Source organism: Phaenicophaeus curvirostris, chromosome 2 (genome assembly GCF_032191515.1).
Source record: "Phaenicophaeus curvirostris isolate KB17595 chromosome 2, BPBGC_Pcur_1.0, whole genome shotgun sequence".
In the NCBI taxonomy this organism is placed as follows: domain Eukaryota; kingdom Metazoa; phylum Chordata; class Aves; order Cuculiformes; family Cuculidae; genus Phaenicophaeus; species Phaenicophaeus curvirostris.
Window position 1 is genome coordinate 88,184,241 of NC_091393.1, and position 18,539 is coordinate 88,202,779.

At 44.2% G+C, this 18,539-nt stretch overlaps 1 protein-coding gene across 1 annotated transcript; it reads left to right on the top strand.

The window, feature by feature from the left end:
- The first annotated feature begins 7,231 nt into the window (after window positions 1-7,231).
- On the top strand, window positions 7,232-17,576 carry LOC138718348 (THUMP domain-containing protein 2-like). The gene is made up of 10 exons (XM_069852791.1): window positions 7,232-7,349; window positions 8,087-8,219; window positions 8,841-9,247; window positions 10,418-10,495; window positions 11,629-11,681; window positions 11,988-12,075; window positions 12,581-12,652; window positions 13,208-13,322; window positions 15,055-15,172; window positions 16,749-17,576. The coding sequence occupies exons 1-10, from the start codon at window positions 7,254-7,256 to the stop codon at window positions 17,065-17,067; spliced, it is 1,479 nt and encodes a 492-aa protein (XP_069708892.1). The 5' UTR covers window positions 7,232-7,253; the 3' UTR covers window positions 17,068-17,576.
- The last annotated feature ends 963 nt before the right edge of the window (window positions 17,577-18,539 follow it).

Sequence of the window (18,539 nt, forward strand, 5' to 3'; positions counted from 1 at the left end):
TATAGTCAACATTTTCCTATTGAGCAAGGTACATGTTTCACTTAAGCAGTTCTAAAATTTCCTGAAGCCATGGTCCCCACAAGGAACGTGCCCCATTTCCTGGCATCAAGGAACTGGCTTTAGGACACAAACATTCCTTTTGGTGAGCACACATGGAGTCTTTCCAGCTGGGGAGAAACAAAACCAGAAACTACTAAACTCTTTAAGGATCACCATGATCAGCCATAATTACTGATAAAGTGTCAAACAATTATGCAGATCACAACTGCAACTGGGTGTTCCCCCTTAGGTTTATAACTTTTCCAGGGGAGGCTGTGGTGACTGACAAGACCAGCAAGTGGGGCAGAAACAGAAGAGAAGGGTTGATAACGTATCTGCATATATAAAAGAGAGAAGGAGGCAATATTCGGAAAAGAAGTCTATTCATTTAGAAGTCAGGAATCAAAAGGAGCAGGACTGGTCATTTCCAAATAAACATGTTGCATTTTAAGTGACACTTTGCTTTGGCGTTTTCTTTTGATTAGTTGAAGTGGTTGCTGAACATACTAGCTTTTAAAAAATATACTGTCTTTACTGCCTATTTTTTTAATATACCTTGCAGGGACTTAAATTGTGAGCTCAGAAGTGCTGGTTCAGCCTGAGGGTGAGGGAGCAATAAGTCAGTACTGGGAATTTGAAATGCTACAATTCCTCAAATATTTTGTATACATTTAGTTCATAGCGTCACTCAAAGACATATTCAAAGCCTTGAAGAAACTGGCAAGAGAGACGAGGTCTTCAGTGATGTTTCAGTGCCTAATCCTACAGGAATATAATGAGAATGTTGGTCCCTATTTTTAATGTTATGTCTTGAGCTCTAAGTCACTCAGAAAGGTTTTTAACATGGAAAGACATTCTTTGTGTTTTAAGTGCCAGATGTACAGAATTTCTCAGCAGTCTTTTGCTTTTCTCAGCAAAAAAAAAAAAAGGATATTCAGTGAGTATGGCTGTCTGCCCATCTACATATATTTGTTCCTCCTGTAAGTTATAGAAAAATATTATTTACTGTGTTGTTTGTAAAATGTAAGAGCTAACATGCCAGAAGCTAAAGGACTTCAGCAAAACAATTTTGACATGGGGAAATTTCAGGGGAAACTGCAACTTCACAAACTAAAAAGAAACTTTCCTCTGTATCACCACCCATTAAAAAAAATTCACTTCTTTACTGGCACCACATTGCTCAGAGAGGCTGTGGAGTGTCCACCCTTGGAAATATTCAAAAGCTGTCTGGACATGGCCCTGGACAATCAGCCCTGACTGGCCCTTCTTGAGCAGGGGGATTGAACCGACTGATCTCCAGAGGTCCCTTGCCACCTCAACCACTCTGTGAGTCCGTAAATGTGGCTGTGTGTTTTATGAATGACTGTTGCTTTCAAACTAAAGAGAAACAGTTTCACAGCTTCACTGGGTAGCTGGTGGTTTTCCTCCTCCTCTCCAACAGTGCACCTTCCTTATCCACGTTTTAGATTCCTTGAGCTTTAATAGTAAGTTTTAAGTCATGTTGAATCTAGCAAAACCTTCCATACCACTAACTAGCGAATGTGGCTTTTTCCAGAGCAGCTAATGCCCATACAATATCTGTAATTTCATGGTGCCTGATTCTGTCCCTTACAGGATGCTGTTCTCCAGCTGCTGATGGTTTTGCCAGTCTTCAGGCAGTTAGGCTGAAATTTCCCAGGTTTTGTTTCTTCCTTAGGCTCTTTTTGGAAAGCAAAAACACTGAAAACTCTTCTGGATATCCAACAACAGATACGAAATATGTCATCTTAGAGACGCTGAAAATTCTTAGTTTTTCTTGGAACTTGTAAGCAGAACTTCAGCTTTGGCAAGACAACAGATCATCTCCTTTTTAGCTAACGTGGGCTTTGTCATCAATCTAAATAATTGTTAAATTTGACCAATCTCTTTGTATCTGAAAGCCTCAATTCTAGCTGTTCCAAAGCAACCTAAACTTTTGAAATGTAGTCTGACAAACGCTTCTTAGAATGATTTGCAAGTGTATAAATGCCTTTAGCACGTTATAATTGGCCCAATATTTTTTTCTTGTTTCAGAACTTTAAATGAATCTCCACTTATGAAGCAGCTATCCCTTTCTTCTGCCCCCAAAAAAGCATAATTAAGCATCTTCCAGAGAGGCAATTGGGAAGCTGTGGTTAGGCCAGCCCATGCAGGGAGACAGAGCCCTGCCCCAGCTGCTGTGCAACAGAGCTGCTTCTTCCAAAGTCGCCTGGATGATCCATAAGCAGCAGAAAGACCCAGAGCCAGACTTTTACAAGTCACCTGGAGGACTCTTGGCAACTTGGCCTTTCCCTTATTTGTTCTCTCTATTCTTATCTTCATTGATGATGATTTCCAGTGGTGGGGGTTTGTTTATTGTGTGATGTGATGTGATTCTTGTTTCTCAAATCTTGGAGTTGCATAGCAGAAACATCTGCTACTTTGACATGGTTAACGAGCAGTACATCAAACAACATCAACATTTTTAAATGTAAGATTCTAAGAGTACTTAACATTTCTAGCAGTATGTAAAGCAAAAGACAACACTGCACGCCTCACCAGAACCTCTTCTTCTTACCACAGAACCAATAAATATTGCATCATCTTTCTTTTCACATTACAGTCACAGTGCTTGACTCAGGAAAGGAAAGGTAATTGTCAGTTCCCTGTATTACCGTCATATTCACATGAAATCTTATTCATGAACAATATCCTAACTTTGAATAACACTTCTGAAATCTCTCGAGAGGCCAGAACTGAATAATACTGAAGCAATTATTGAAATGTACTAATTACAATGAAGGTTACCAATATCTGTTTCTTCCACATTTTTGGAAAAAAAGAAATCCCACTCTAGAAATGCTTCAAAGATGAAGCATTAGGAGGGAGCTGGGCTCTTCTCCCAAGGGACAGGGGACAGGACGAGAGGGAATGGCCTCAAGCTCCACCAGGGGAGGGTCAGGCTGGACATTGGGAAAAAATATTTCATGGAAAGGTCACTGGGCAGTGTCAGAGGCTGCCCAGGGAGGGGGTTGAGTCCCCTTCCCTGGAGGGGTTTAAGGGATGGGTGGACGAGGTGCTGAGGGACATGGGTTAGTGATTGATGGGAATGGTTGGACTCGATGATCTGGTGAGTCTCTTCCAACCTGGTGATATGATGATGATGATGATGATGATGATGATGATGATGATGATGATGAAAAAAAAAAATTTCAGTGTATTAGTGGAACCAAACTTTGTGCAGCAGAACCAAGTTTTCTGTTAAAACAGCTTTTACAACATTATCATAGCTAATATTACTAGAGGGACAAAAAATACTGACTGTGGAGGATTTTTCATTATACTGAAGTCTCCAGACATGGCCCAAACAGAGACCATTACTGTCATTTCACATTCATATCAATCAGTGTTCTATCCTTACCTTGCATTCTGCTTTTCATGTTGTCATCAGATATTGAAATAGAAATGTGAAAGGTTTCCTTGGGGGCATGGATTGGGGAGGGAGAGGGAGTAATTTAGAGGAGATGTTTAAGGGAACAGGATGTGAGAGAACAGTAGAAGCCACATTTTGGAGAGAGCAGAGAACTTAATATCAAATGCCCTTTAATTCTGTATTTAAAAAAATAGAAAAAATGAGTGAGGAGTAGTAAAAGAATATAAAAAAAATAGAAAAGATGAGTGTGCTCATTTGTAGTCAGTGAACCAAGTGAACCAAACAGAAGAAAATGCATCTGAAAAAGAAAACAATTAAGGACAGAAAAAAGAATTTTAATTTTTCATTCAATGTATCGTGCTTTTAAACAGGGTTAACATGTGCAGAATGAAAATACAAAGTTACACTACCTATTTATTACAAGGGAACTGTCACCTCGTGATGCTAAGAAACACATAATTTTGTTGTTTAATAATTTTCTCTTCTATCAGTCCCTTGAGACAGGGATAATAAAATTCTAGCTATGGATTTTTGCACCCATGTGCGCAGAGTAATGCTATATATAATTACAGATTACATAGCTGATTAATGGTGACTTTGTGAGTCACACAAAAGGATAATGAGCCATTTCTTTAATAAAAAGTGTTTCATGAGTGACTTTTCTACTATTCCTTTCTCATTTTAAACGGATACATTATATATATGTATATATGATTTTCTACATTTCCAGAAAAATACCTCATGTATTAGGCCACACCTACCAATTTATGAATCACTGGCTTTTCTGATTTTCCTTAATTGTTAGTTTAATAACACAAGATGTGAAAAGACAGTCAACAGCATGTCAGATAAAATGTCAGTAGCAGCTTACTGGGAGTGAAATCCCAGCAGTACAGTTTCACTGCAGGCTTCTTCATAGAACTCTTTTGCCTTAATGCAATTTTGTAGTCTATTCCTGTTTAAGTGGAATTCTCAGCTCACATAGAAAAGACTTAATTTTAAAATTCAGTATTGTTATAATATACAAATAAAGAATATGTAAACTATGACTTTACCTCCTATTACCTGAATTGGTTTATGTCTTTCTTTCAGAATTCATAGGATTAAAAGACAGATAGACTCATGTTTTCAAACAGCTGGGGTGATGTTTTCGGTTTAGAAGTCTTCAAAATGAATAAATAAGCAGTTTGTTAATATATTACAGCATTTCTCTAATGTCAGAAACATTATGTTCTACAATAAAAAAAATCTTGCACTTCTGCGTTTCTCCATTTCCCCCTTGTTGCCTCATTTATCGGACCTCTCCACCTGGTATCCATACGGTACTGGTACACTTCTCAGAAGGCGCTCAGCAGCAAACTCCAGACTGTCTACTTGCATTTGTCACACACAGATGTTCAAGTTATTGTTTCCTTCGGCCACCAGGTTGTGCTTCTAGAGAAAGAACCTAGTTCCCAGCTAATTAATAACCTTTTCTTTTCTAGTCAGGATCACAGAGCTGAATTGATAGCCTAAACTGGAGTGAAGTGGTACGGCTTAATCTTACCTGTGGCACTTAATGCCACAAATATGCTAGGTTTGCTTACAACATAGCACAGATGCTTTAATAATTTACAGGCCTTCCTAAAGACCACAACATAAAAGATAAAAGAGGATATGGAGGGTTGAGTGCGCTTTTCTTTAATCTCCTTTGTTATATTGAAAGTAGCCAAAGGCTGAATGACAGCTTTGCTTAAATCCTCTCCTGATTTTCAGGGGCTTTGGGTGTTGGGCTATAACATTAACTGCATTCTTTTTAAGGTACGTCACTCTAAGTCATAAATTATTAATTCTACTTTTTCCTTCTGAAAAAAGAAGAATATTTCCCAACTAAGGCATTGTATAAGGCGGTAAACAGGATTCTTGCTTGTTGCATTTCCAAAAGAACTACATACATTCTAGCAAATTGCATTTTACACCAACTTTCCAGGCATTTATTCTCCTTGGTATTATCTTACAGAATAAAACCAACAAATCATAAAGCTGTTTTCCAAAGTTTAAAAAGGGCTTTTTTGCTACGGTTTATTTCACGTGTCATAGAATCATAGAATCGTTTGTGTTGGAAGGGACCTTAAAGATCACCTAGTTCCAACCCCGCTGCCATGGGCAGGGACGCTTCTCACCAGACCAGGCTGCCCAAGGCCTCATCCAACCCGGCCTTGAACACCTCCAGGGACGGAGCAGCCACAGCTTCCCTGGGCAACCTCTTCCTGTGTCTCACCACTCTCATGGTGAAGAAATTCTCCCTTATGTCTGCTCTAAATCTGCCCCTTTCCAGTTTCATAGAATCATAGAATCGTAGAACAACCAGGTTGGAAGAGACCCACCGGATCATTGAGTCCAACCATTCCTATCAAAATAGTTTATAGGCATTGCCCCTAGTCCTATCACTACAAGCCCTTGTAAACAGTCTCTCCCCAGCTTTCTTGTAGCCCCTTTCACGTACTGGAAAGTACCTGCTGGCCACGCTTCTTTTGATATAGCCCAGGATACGGCTGGCCTTCTGGGCTGTGAGTGCACATTGCTGGCTCATGTCACGCTTCTCATCAAACAAGCACCATGAAGTCCTTCTCAACAGGGGTGTTCTCAATCACATCATCCTGCATCCTGTACTGAAATTGGGGATTGCCCTGCCCCAGGTGTATGTTGTATTGTAATGTATTTGTGATATATTTGGGTTGTAATGGGTTCTGTACTGTATTGTATTTTGCATTTTATTTTAATTTGTGTTGTATTGTAGGGTAGGGTATGGTATTTAGGGTTTGGTGCTTTGTACGGTGTAGTGCGGTGTTTTATATGGTATGTATGGAAATGTTTACTATGGTATGTTGTCTATTGTATGGTATGGTTTGATAGAATATTTTGCATGGTATGGTAATTACAATGGTATGGTATGGATTTTGAAGCCAGTATGGTGTGTTTTGTATTGTGTGTATGGTACCTTTTGGATGCTATGGTTTCTACTGTGTGGCATGGCTGGTTTTCTGTGGTTGGTAGGAATGGTATGCTAAGGCATTTCTGTCATCTGTATGGTCTGCAACGGTATTGCATTTTGTGCTGCGTGCATGGTACGGCATGGGGTACGGCATGGGGTACGGCATGGCATTGCGTGGCATGTGTTGTGATGCATTTTGCAGGTTGTGTGATGCACAAGCAGGTTGTGCTTATGATATGGGATGGGATGCTGTGGTGTGGTATGCTATACTATGCTATGGCATGGCATGGCATGGCATGGCATGGCATGGTAGCTAGAAAGCTGCCTCGAGGAGAAGCACCTGGGGGTGTTGGTTGATGGCAACTGAACATGAGCCAGCAGTGTGCCCAGGTGGCCAAGAAGGCCAATGGCATCTTGGCTTGTATCGGAAACAGTGTGACCAGCAGGTCCAGGGAGGTTATTCTGCTCTTGTACTCAACACTGGAGAGGCTGCACCCTGAATCCTGTGTTCAGTTCTGGGCCCCTCACCACAAGAAGGATGTTGAGGCTCTGGAGCGAGTCCAGAGAAGAGCAACGAAGCTGGTGAAGGGGCTGGAGAACAGGCCTTATGAGGAGCGGCTGAGAGAGCTGGGGTTTTTTAGCCTGCAGGAGGCTGAGGGGAGACCTCATTGCTCCATCTAAGGACCTGAAAGGAGGTTATGGGGAGGACGGAGCTGGCCCAGAGCGGTACCGCCCGCTAGGAAGGGGAAGGCGCCGCCGCCCCGCCTCCCGCCCCGCGTGGGCCCCGCCCCCTCCCCGCCCCGCGTTGCGATGGCGGCGGGCGGCGGGCGGTTCTTTTGCACGGCGGGCAGGGGGCTGGAGCCCTTCTTGGAGCGGGAGGTGCGGGCGCGGCTCGGCGCCTCCGAGGTGAGGGCCGGGCGGGGAGGAGAAGGGGAGGGGAGGGAAGGGAGGAGAGGCGGGTGGCCGGCGCAGGGGTGGGACGTGTCCCCTCGGCCCCCGCGGGGTCGGGGGCGGCGCTGCCTCCCCCGCGACGGGGCCAGAAGGGGCCGGGGGGAGGCGAGAGGGAGCGAGGGAGGCGAGAGGGGACCGGCTGGGGCGAAGGGGGGGCCCGCGCTGGAGGGGCGGCTGCTCGCCCCGAGCGTGCTGGGTGGGTTGAATTTGGGAGATGACAGGTCGCCGTCGGCTTTGAGGATCAAGTTTAGCCGTGGTTCTAACCGAGAAAAGACGCAGCTTCCCCCCAGCCCCCTGTGCCTTGACCGGTTTTGAGGTTTTGCAGCGAATTGGCCTCTGTATTCCTCGTGCGTCCCTCGTCACAGCTGGGTCAGGAGAACTACCCCCAGGCGTGAGTTCAGGCTTCAGACCTTGCAGGACCGAAGTCAGCTCGATGAATAGGGAAGAGATATTTCCTTTCAGAAAGAACAAACTGGTGAACTTTAGTCTGAGCTTAATCGATGCGCGTCTTTGATTCTTGGGAAGTGTCCCCTGTCTCTAATCCTGGACCCAGAGGGGCCAGGGTGGAGAAGGGCCAGGGGAGGAGGGGGGACCCGGGGTTGAGGGGCTGCTGCTCGCCCCAAATGTGCGTTTGTTTGGGGTGGCCAGCTGCACATCTTCCTGCCACGATCGGAGCTTGTGTTTCCCTGGAGGTGGTCAGCGTCCCTGGAAAGGTCTTCTTCAGCACAGAGGCAAAGCTGGCTGAGCTGAGGGAGCTCCGGTCTGGAGAGCGGCTGTTCCTGCGGCTCCACAAACAGCCCCCGCTCCCCGTTTCTAGGGAGAAAGGTAAGGCTGGCACCAGCTCCTTCTCTCGGGTGTACTTGGAATCGTGAACCCCGGTGGGAGTCATACAATCATAAAACAATATGGGCTGGAAGGGACCTTAAAGATCATCTAGTTCCAACCCCCATGCCCTGAGCAGGGACATCCCACTAGATCAGGCTGCCCAAGGCCCCATCCAGCCTGGCCTTGAACACCTCCAGGGATGGAGGACTTGATTCTGAGCTGAATCACTGTGTGTCTTTGATTCTTGGAAAGTATCCCACGTCTCTAATCCTGGACCAAGTGCTTTCTGGGGAGGATGGCATGGTTGGCTGGCCCTCTGTCCCTGGGAATGGTCCAGTTTTTTTAGAGCTGCTGAATTCTTCTGCAGAATACAATCCTTGCACAATTTCATCTTAGTTCTGCAGAGCTTCTAATCAGAGGGATGCCTTGGTCTCTGCTGGTGGCATGTGTGGGTACTGAGAGCTCGGTTGTGCCTGTGATGGCAGTGATGCCTGCTGCTGTGGTTCCTGGATTCACACACAAACAAAATTTGAACGCCGTCTGTTAACAGCTGTTCTCAATCTGTAGGAAAATCAAATTCTGAGACTGTAGTACTTAAGCTGAAACTACTTTTTCTTCCAGGGAAGATGCTGCATGAGATTAAAAGCCTTGTCACTGAGGAACCAAAGTCTTGGCTGGATGTAATCTCTACTTGGAGGAACCTTCGTGGGTGCGAGGGGAAAAAAGATGTGCTTCCAGAAAACAGGTTGCCTCTCAAGAGAAAATCAGAAGAAGAGACAAATATTGTAACTAAAAGGCAGAAAGCAGAACAAGTGAGAGAGCCTGAGGAATGTCAAGCAGAAGATGGAGAGAGTTATATGGTACCTGAGAGAAAGAGCGACCAGAACTGTGGGGCTGAAAGCCAGGCTTCCTTAGAAGACCTTTCCAAAAGCAGCAAAGAGGAAGCTGTTGCAAATGAGGAATTTGGCTTCAGTTTCAGAGTTTCTTGTCGCTGTAGTGGAGCAATTGCCAAAATACTTACTTCGCAGGTATGCTCAAGTATCTCTGTTTTAAAGTAATTTACCAAAGGGGAAGGGAGATGTGTAGTTTCGTTTGTCATTTCAGTTGTGTTGTATGTTTTAGAATAATAAACTGCTGGAGGTTTTTCTGTATTTTCTCAACCAAGCCCTTAATCTGCATTTGTTTTAAATAAGTAGAAATGCTAGGGTTGCTGTTAATTTCTGGGCTCTGTTACCCTGAGTATTTTTCAAATCAGTGCCTTTTATTGAGGATAAGTTGAGGTACTTGGGCTTGTGGAGCTTGAGAAGTGATCTGATACTAGCTTACAGCTACTTAAAAGGGCCCTTGCAAGGACTGTGGAGCCAAACTCCTCTCAGTTGTGGCAGAGGGTGTAAAAGAAAGGCACAGGCCAGAACTTGCGGGTCGGTGGGCTCTGACTGGGTATTGGGGAGTGTTTGTTCCCTAGGAGGGCAGTGCAGGCCTGGGAGGTGTCACAGGGAGTGGATCTTGGCCCTGGGAGAGAGTAGTGGCGTAGAGGACTTCCAGGGGCCCTTTCCATCTAGCACTGATCCCATCTGTAATAACTTTCTGCTGTGAGGGGAAAAAAAATAAACAAAGCTCTGTGTAGTTTCAATTTATGTAGATTTCTCTTACTTGAAGACAGCAGTGGTTTAACTAGATTGTTTTTTTTTTTCTTGCTGAAGCTAGGAACGTGGGCAGGTGGGACGCGTGAGCCTGCCAACATGAATGTTTGCTTAAATTTGTGTCATGTTTCAACTCTTGCACTCTGAAAGTAGTGAGAGCTTTCTAGATGCCGTAGAAGCATTAAAATTGTGAGTAGCAGTTGCGTGTTTGGAGATTTCCTCCTGGGTGATCTAGTTTATGTCCATCAGAAATATTTTTAGTGCATGTTCTATAATTCCAAAAGTGATGACAGCTTTTATTGTAGCTTGGGCGGGACTTAAACTTCAGCCTCTCACACTCCAGCTAAGCGATAATCCCTTTGTCCTTTGGTGTGTTTGCTCTACTCCCTGTGTCCTGTTGTCCGTTTTTGGGGCTTTGTAGGAATTAATCTCATAGGGATAAAGAGAGGCCCGTTCTTTTGGCAGGTACTTGAGGATTGTGCAGCTGAGGCTGAAATGGGTAGTTTTTTTAAATCTGTTGGTTTTACTGCCCGTGTCTGTTCTTCCCCCTTGCAGGAGATCGGAAGAGCCGTTGGCATAGCGCTCATGAAGCAGTTTGGGTGGCGGGCTGATCTGCGGAACCCTGATCTAGAGGTAGTAGTGCTTGTCTGCTAGATGGCTTCTTGCTTCTTCCAGAATTGCTCGCAATATCTTTCATTTTGTTCTTTGCTCCCTTTGCACATGGGATGGTGGCCTCTCTCTGTCTTTCTGCTGCTGAATTTAGAAATCATTGGGTAGCACTGAGCTAAAGTTTTCAGTAGACACTGTGTGAGTGCCTTCCCGAGCACTTAAATACTGGAATGGCCAGCATGGCCCCCCTCTGAGGGGAAGGATCCATGCAGGTGATGGTTCAGGATCTGGCCTGCTTGCAAAGTGCTGAACTCTGTGTTGAAAGCAGAGGTCCCCTGAGCTGTTGAGCAGGTAGTTTAGCCTCTACAGGGGAAGAGAGTGAGCGGGGAGGTTGTGTTCTTGAAGAACTTGAGAATGCCATTGATGGAAGAGCCTCCTCCCAGGGCTCGTCCCTCAAAGTAGCCTGCTTTAGGCATCCTCCATGGTGCAGGCTGTGTGGAGATCTTGGAAAGGTTTCATTGCCCTTGGCAAGCTGTTTCTTCATTTCTGTGCTTGGCCTGTGGAAGCTGCTCTCAGCACTGGTGCTGGGAGGTCTGAAACCATCTCTAAAAGCTCTGAGCTCATCTACTGGCTCTGTTTTTTATCGGCTGTGCGTCAAATACGGCCTTGTTGAGCCTGAAGTGGGGCTTTTGTTCCTGTCCAGATTTTTGCTATGAAACCATTTAAGTGCTGAGCACTGAGATACTTCAAAAGCATCATGGCTCTCTTAGGGCTTCATGGGGAGGGACTACAGTCATGCCAAATCTGTTGGGGAGCTCACTTGTCTTTTAAGATGCTTTCTGTAGGACAGGAGGGCATTTTCTTCAGCTGCCTATACTTCTGTAAGGATTACTCAGTTTTGCCTCCATCTGAAATGCCCCAAAAAATAAGCGTGTGTGTGGGAATAGCTGAGCGCTGGGATGCTCTCTTCAAGGAGGCATTCTGATAATTTAGTGTGCTTTCTTCCAATTAATCTAATTGTCCAAAGTGTATATTTTTGTTCTTAAAACTAGGATAAGAAGTTTGTAGAAACATCTTCTGTGTCTGGTTTAAATGAGTTAAAGCTATTGATGTGTCAGATGGAGAGTTTCAAATGTAATTTTTTTCCCCTCTTTCAGATCTTTGTCCGTCTTAATGACATTCACTCTGTGGTGGGGATTCCCCTTTTCAGGTGGGCGTCCTCCTCATCAGATTTGTTTTGTCAGTATCAGAACAGGCATAATTTCTAAATAGTCTTGCTGTTGACTGTGAGCGTTTATCTTCTGGTTTGATATTCACTGGACTGTCGTGTTAGTCTTGTGTTCTGTGTGGAGCTTATCTGCGCTTGTAGGCCAGACTTTGTGATGAGTTATGGATAAAAGCAAGCTGTCGTTTGTGTCTGTCTGCAGATCTGTCCAGGTCATTTATTCTTTCATATTACATGGGCTTTTCTGGGTGGTTGTGCTGTTGCCTAACATTGATTTTTTGCTGCCTGCAGGCTTCCGTTGGCAAACAGACAGTATATCAAAACAGCAGGGCTGCGGTCAACAGTTGCATGGGCCATGGCATCTCTGGCTGAAATCAGGGTAAGCCAAATGTTCATGGCAAAGCTGTAGAGTCCCAAATGATGGAGGGGTTGCTGCTTATGGGGGCAGGAGCAGGGAGCTTTGAAGAAGTGTGGTGATTGTAGTGTCCCATGCGCTAAGACATGAATGAGGAAAAGGATTCACAGTTTTTTTCACTGTCCAGGCTTCAAATTTTGTTTGGGTTGCTCTTCCGAGGGGAAAATAGAAGCAAGTGTGATATTTTCCACAGATTAATTTGGTACCAATATCTGTCTGCAGTCCACTTTTAGTCGTTTCCACTAAACATCACCTCAGGGCTACATACATCGATGCATTGTCTCTAGTGAAACTACTAATGTGTTTTGCTATGTTCTCTTGCAAGCCAGTTGGGCCTGGAAAACCAGTAATTATTTTTACTTACACTGCACAGTGGGAATACCTAGGTGATCCATACGTCAGTAGTAAACTTTGTCCTGGGAGAGGAGTTTGTCTTGCTTGAGATACAATAACCCCTTTATTTTTGCAGGCAGGTGCCTTTGTGCTGGATCCCATGTGTGGGCTGGGAACGATACTTCTGGAAGCTGCTAAAGAGTGGCCTGTGAGTATCACAGTAGCAACAGGCAGGACCTTGTAGTTCCATCGGGAAAAAATGTGTGCAACCATTATACCAAAGTGCGTTACTGAAAAGCTAGAACCAAACCGGTCCTTCTGTGCCGTTGTTGAGAGTGTTTTAGGACAAACATTGCTCCGCAGGAAGCACAGGGTTTGTGCAAGACAGGCATGGACTTCTAAAAGTGCCTCGACTTATCCTGGGATCAGAGGTGTCAGTGGGACAGTACAGCCAGTTTCCACTATTAGAGGCAGCATGGCTGTTTGTAGCCATCTGGGGTCTTGCTGTTAGTACAGAGCCTAAATGTTTCTGTAAGTCACAAGTGTCTTGAGCAGACCAGAATACGGAAGGAGTCAAGAGTGCTCAAACTTCACCCAGTTCTCTGTCCTCTGAGTCTAGGTATTGCTCTGTGGAATGGTAGTAGATCTCCCAGCAAGGGGTTTATCTTGGGAGAGGTGTGCAACAAGACAGTTCTGAGAAGCCTTTCTAAAATAAATACACCTGGTTCCCGTCCAAGTGACTTTTCTCTTTTTCTCTGAACAGGAAGCGTGTTACTGGGGTGCTGATCTAAGTGATTCACAGTTAGAAGGTGCAGATGAGAATCTTAGGACTGCAGGCTTGATGGATAAGATTGAGTTGCTTAAAGCTTCTGTGAAAGGTATGGCTGTAGGCTTTCCAAGTGATACATGTTGGAAATATTTTGTAGTTTTAGGATTACGCAGGTAACATAGGATCTCTTGAGGTTACGTGTAGTAGAGCTACCTCTTAATAAAAGAGCCAAGTAGTGACTGTAGTTCTAGAGAATGGATAATTTTTTGCTTTCCCCTCCCTGCCTCCTGCTCCCAGGAACTTTGGTGAGAATATACTCAGCAGAAGACAATGAAAATAATAATTGTCAGACATGGGCAGTAGTTGTCTGTCTGAATGGTAAAGTTTTGAATGCCACAGAGAGTACATACTATATAAGAATTCTTTGTCTTATGGGAAAACAGCAAGGACAGACAAAAAGTGGTTTGTAACTTCAATTTACCAGATAAGTAATTGCATTAAGATCAGCTAATTCGTTGATGTTTTGCAGTACGAGTATCTTAAATGACGATGCCTTTCTCCTGGAAGACTCTCTCCTGCTCATGCTCTCACTTCATAAGTTAATCAGGGGAGAACATAATAATTTAATGACCTTACTCTGGACCTCAAAGCCTGAATCTAAATTAGTCATTTATGAAATTTACACCAGACGAGAGCTGGGTGTTCTTCCCTGTGCACGGGTGATGAAGCGTTCATATTTTTTAAACTTGCAATGTATTTCTTATCAGAACTGTAAGAAATATTATGTGTTTTTTGTAAGAACATATATAGCTTTATTTCTTCTTTAAAAGCTGTGATTGTGCTGAGCTTCTAGGGTAACGGACAGTACTTTGATGTCAGGCTTTTCTAATACTGAACAAGTAACTGGTGTCTTTGTCACTGATCAGATGCTGTTATTTCTGCATGTGTTGAAGGACTGTAGGTAACTTGTCCTTCCATTTGTAGATAAAATTGTTCTAAAATTGTTGTGCTGCAAGTGTTGCTCCAAGGATGGTCCAAGAAACATCTCCTGCCAGTTCTGGAAAGGCTGGCATAGAATCACGACAGGATTTAGGTGAGAAGGGACTGCTGGAGCTCTTTAGTCCTGTCATCTGCTGGGAATGAGGCTAACCCTAAAGCTGGGTCAGGTTGCTGAGGGCATTGTCCAGTCGAGTTCTGAGCATCCTGAGAGATGGAGAATCCATAGTCTCATTGTTTGGCAAGCTGGCAAAGCCCTGTCTGGCCGGCGTAGCCTGGTATATGGCCAACCTTCATCACCACAAGGGTGCAGTGCTGCCTCATGGTCACAACAACGGACTGTTGTAGGATGCAGAAACTCTGGGAAGGTACTTCAATGACTCAAGCTCCAACAGAACCTAGGCGATTCTGATTGGAGAAAACGGGGATAGAGAAGAATTTAAAATGTGGTTCGTTGCCATTCATACATGTACTTAGTGTAAAATGCTTGCAAGCTTAGTTCTTCTTTTGTGTTTTTGCTTGTAAAGATTCCCTTGTGTTGAGAAGCAGCAGCTGATTTGGACCCATGCAGTCCCTTGTTTGTAGAGTCTTGTTATGGAGCAAACATATCCCCACTAACTAGGAGTCTGTGAGCTAACCCACACACTCATGCATTTGTCTCTTCTCGGTCTGCATTGGGTTGGTGGCTTTGTGATGCCATTTGTGAGGAAAGGTACAGAAGGAGCCATGAGTCTGGGTGCATAACCCGCAAAAGCGTTGGCAGGCAGTTTTGTAAGGTGCTTGAGGGCATAGCTGCTGCTCGTTTTCCACACAGGACGATTTAAAGACCTGCCTTTATTCTGCAGCATTGCCGTTGCCTTCAGAAAGCTTTGATGCTGTGATTGCGGATATTCCGTTTGGGAAGAAGTTCAAGATAACAAAAGTCTTTCAGCTCCTTCCAGATATTCTCCAGGAAATGGAGAGGTACGTGTGGCCCTTGACATGGTATACGTGTTTGGTGTAAATGTCATGATGGTTTGTGATCTTAAGTGTTCAGCCAGCTTCAGGTTTTCTTTATTCCAAACACACTCCAGTTTTTTAGTCGGATCCCGTGCAGCCAGTGAAAGTCCGAGTCCTTTAATTGTCCCTTGAAGGCTGTTGTGGCTTGTCTTGCAAGCTGTGGAAATGCTGGCGGCAGCACAAGCTGACAAGGAATGAGCTTGTTGTGTGGGCTACATTCGCAAATATTCTTTCCAAGGCACGATGGTTAAATGTTTGAGTCACACTCACAAATACCCTTAAGGCAGAAAGGAGAAAGAGGAGAGGATGACCTAGATGAACTTAACGCACGGCCAGGTGGATAAAGCGTCTCCGTTGAGGTCAGCTTGTATAAAATCATGGGCTTTCCTTTTGGGTTGACAATCAAGCTTTTACTAGCCTATATTGTTGGGAAGAAAGATGTCAGACCAGAAAATGGTGGTATCAATTTTCCTTTCTGTTAGTGTATATCCAGTTGGCCACCTGGTCTGCTTTTAGATGCCTCCTTTCATCTTTCACCCTGTTGTTTTGTAGCAGAGTTCAGCCAAACTAATAGCAGGCTGCTTCTATCAGGCAGTTCAAACCATGTGCTTCTTTATTTCTTTTCTTGGCTGAAAGGCTGACAGTCCTTTCTGTAGGACTGGTCTTCAGCAGTGTTCATTTTGCTCACCCAATGCAGGAATGCAGTGGGAAGGTGGTGAAGAAGGTGTGGTAGCTCCACAGAACAGCAGGGCAACCTTGTGTCAGCTTACAGTGACCAGCCCTCCCTTTGACTCTGCTTGTAGTCTGGTCTTATTTGCTCTGCTGGGCCACTCTAAGCAAAATATTTCCCTGGGAATGTGGAAATGAGGAAGGGACCGTTACTGTGAGAGCCCCACGAGTAAGACTGTTCAATCCACTTGCTGTGAACAGAGCAAGGATAGTCCTATTTTCTCCTCTCTTTCAAAGCCAAGTGTCACGTCTGGTCATGTACTGTGAAAAATGGATTACACACAGTGATGAATTTTCCTCTGCTTCCTGAGTTTGCAAACCATTAAGGATCAGTGGAACAGAGAAAGAACAGACCTTTTAAAGTTTCCAAATGGAAAGGTCAGCTTCAGAATTGCCTTACCAATCTTCTGTTGCCCTGGGAAGCTGTTCCTTTGCAGAGTGGTGGAGGCTTATGCAACCGAAAACCAGTGTTTGAAATTGATACTCCCCTCAGTCCTTGAAATAATACCAAGAGGGGGAAAACAGAATCTACCTTCCCTGCTGATGCAGTGGAAAGAACTCCTGAGGCCAGAAATGTTTGGGAGTTAGGATAGGACCTTGTTCTCCCATTTAGAAAGAGTTATAAAGATAGGGAATTTAAACTCCATTTGGAAGTGTAGTTTATCGAGTTGAGCCATGAGCATTAACAGGCCTAGTGTTTTGTTGAATGCAAGTGCCATCTGAAGCGTCAGCAGTGTTGAGTTCTGCACAGATGAATGCATGTCAGGCAGAATGAACACCTAACCTATTTTTTTTCCTTTTTTTTTTCCAGAGTACTGCGTGTTGGAGGCACTATTGTATTGCTACTGAGCCAAGATCTCCATAAGCGCATTGATGGCGTTGCCAAGCATGCCAAAAGTGACTCTCCTATTGTCTTTGCTGATGGCGCAAGGGAAGCTGCCATTGCAAAAGCCCTGAATGTTGATGGGAACGCTTCCTCCTCAGTGAACGGTGTTGAAGAAGCTTCCGTCAGCAGCAGACAGACACGGTTTGGGTCTCTGGTGCCAGATGGTGTCTATGGAGTTAGTCTTGGAAAGACGGATGCTTTCATACACAAATACAAGAAGATCTCTACTGCTGGGAATCGGTAGCTTTCTTGCACTGTGTCAAAGTGAACTTGAATCCTGATACGCTTCAAGAGTAGCATGGCAGTGATCTGGTGGAGCCTTGTTGATCGGAACAAAGCCTGTGCCATCTGTTAGTCCAGCTCACTTTCTTTGGATATCGGAAGGTTCTCCTTTTCTCTCCTTCTTTTGGAGAGGTGGAAGATGCCTTATAATGCATCAAGTATTTTTACTGTAAGATATTGTAATGAGGTAGAGTCCTGAAATCCTTACTTAGACAAAACCTCTCAGTATTGGGAGGAGTTTCTTTGTGACAGAGACTTCATTTGCAGAACTGCAAACCCAAATGAGCTGCTATTAACTGTGACTGGATTTTCACCTTCAGCAGTGTTTTTAGGAAGTACATCTTGTCTGCAGGAGTCTCCAGCTCTTTTTGAGGTCTGGATGTGTACTTTTATTGTGTGTCCCTTGCAGTATTACTTGAAAGCTTGTTTCTGATGAGTTTGAAATGTTGTTATTCAGATCCCTTGGAGTAGAAAATAAACTATTTTCTGTGTTAATTCTTTGCAGTGTTTGTATGTGTGTGACGGGTGTGCTTTGGCTTTTTAGGGTGAAGAGACTTAGTTCTATCAAAAAGAATGATTTTCCTCACTCAGTAACGTTAGTCCAAAAGCACTGTGGAAGATGGAGAAACTTGCCAAGTTCAAAGTGACTTCTGTGAGCAAAGCAGCATGTGGAAAAATTCTCCTGAAGAGAGAGAGGTCTCAGCAATTCTTGTAGTCTCTGCAAAAGGTTTGTTGGAGGGAAGAATCTAATCCAAGGCTTCCCCATGCCTGCTGAGCTGACAGGGAAGTATTGGTATGGAGAAGGACTACGATTGCTTTCAGCTGCTATTTTGAACAAGCCTTTGCAACTTGGCAAACTGAGATGGACTCATGAATTGTGTTCCTCTGCTGTGATTAGCATGGAGATAGCAATCAGAACTGTCTGAGTTGGTATGGGCTTTTTTTCTTTTTCTTTATTTGAAGTTCATTGTTGGAGCCAGTTGGAAGCATGTTTTTATGCAGGTGCTTTCCACAACACACAGGCTCCAGTCTGAAGATGTTAGAATTTGAAGTAAGAGCCTGTGGTGCAGACTGCACTACGGAGACCCAGAGGGCAGGAGGATATGGGCCAGATTGGTAAGATCCTGCTGCAGTGACTTCTGCTGGTGAGCTGGTACCTGGAAACATTCTAGTGCACTGCAAGTCTGCTAGTATGGATTTCTGGCTTAAACCAATATATTTCTAATTATACGCCCCCCTCCCCAAGTCAGCTTTCAAAGAAGTTTTAGCGAAGACTATAATGAATGTGTCCCAAGAAAGGTAATGGATAACTTGTTTGTGCCATTAGTGCTCTATCAAATACATGCGGTCAATTATGGATCTTCTAACTGGCACCTGTGCAAGTTTGTTGTAGGAGGTGAAGCTTCACCTGGGTTTAGTTCTCAATGTGGCCTG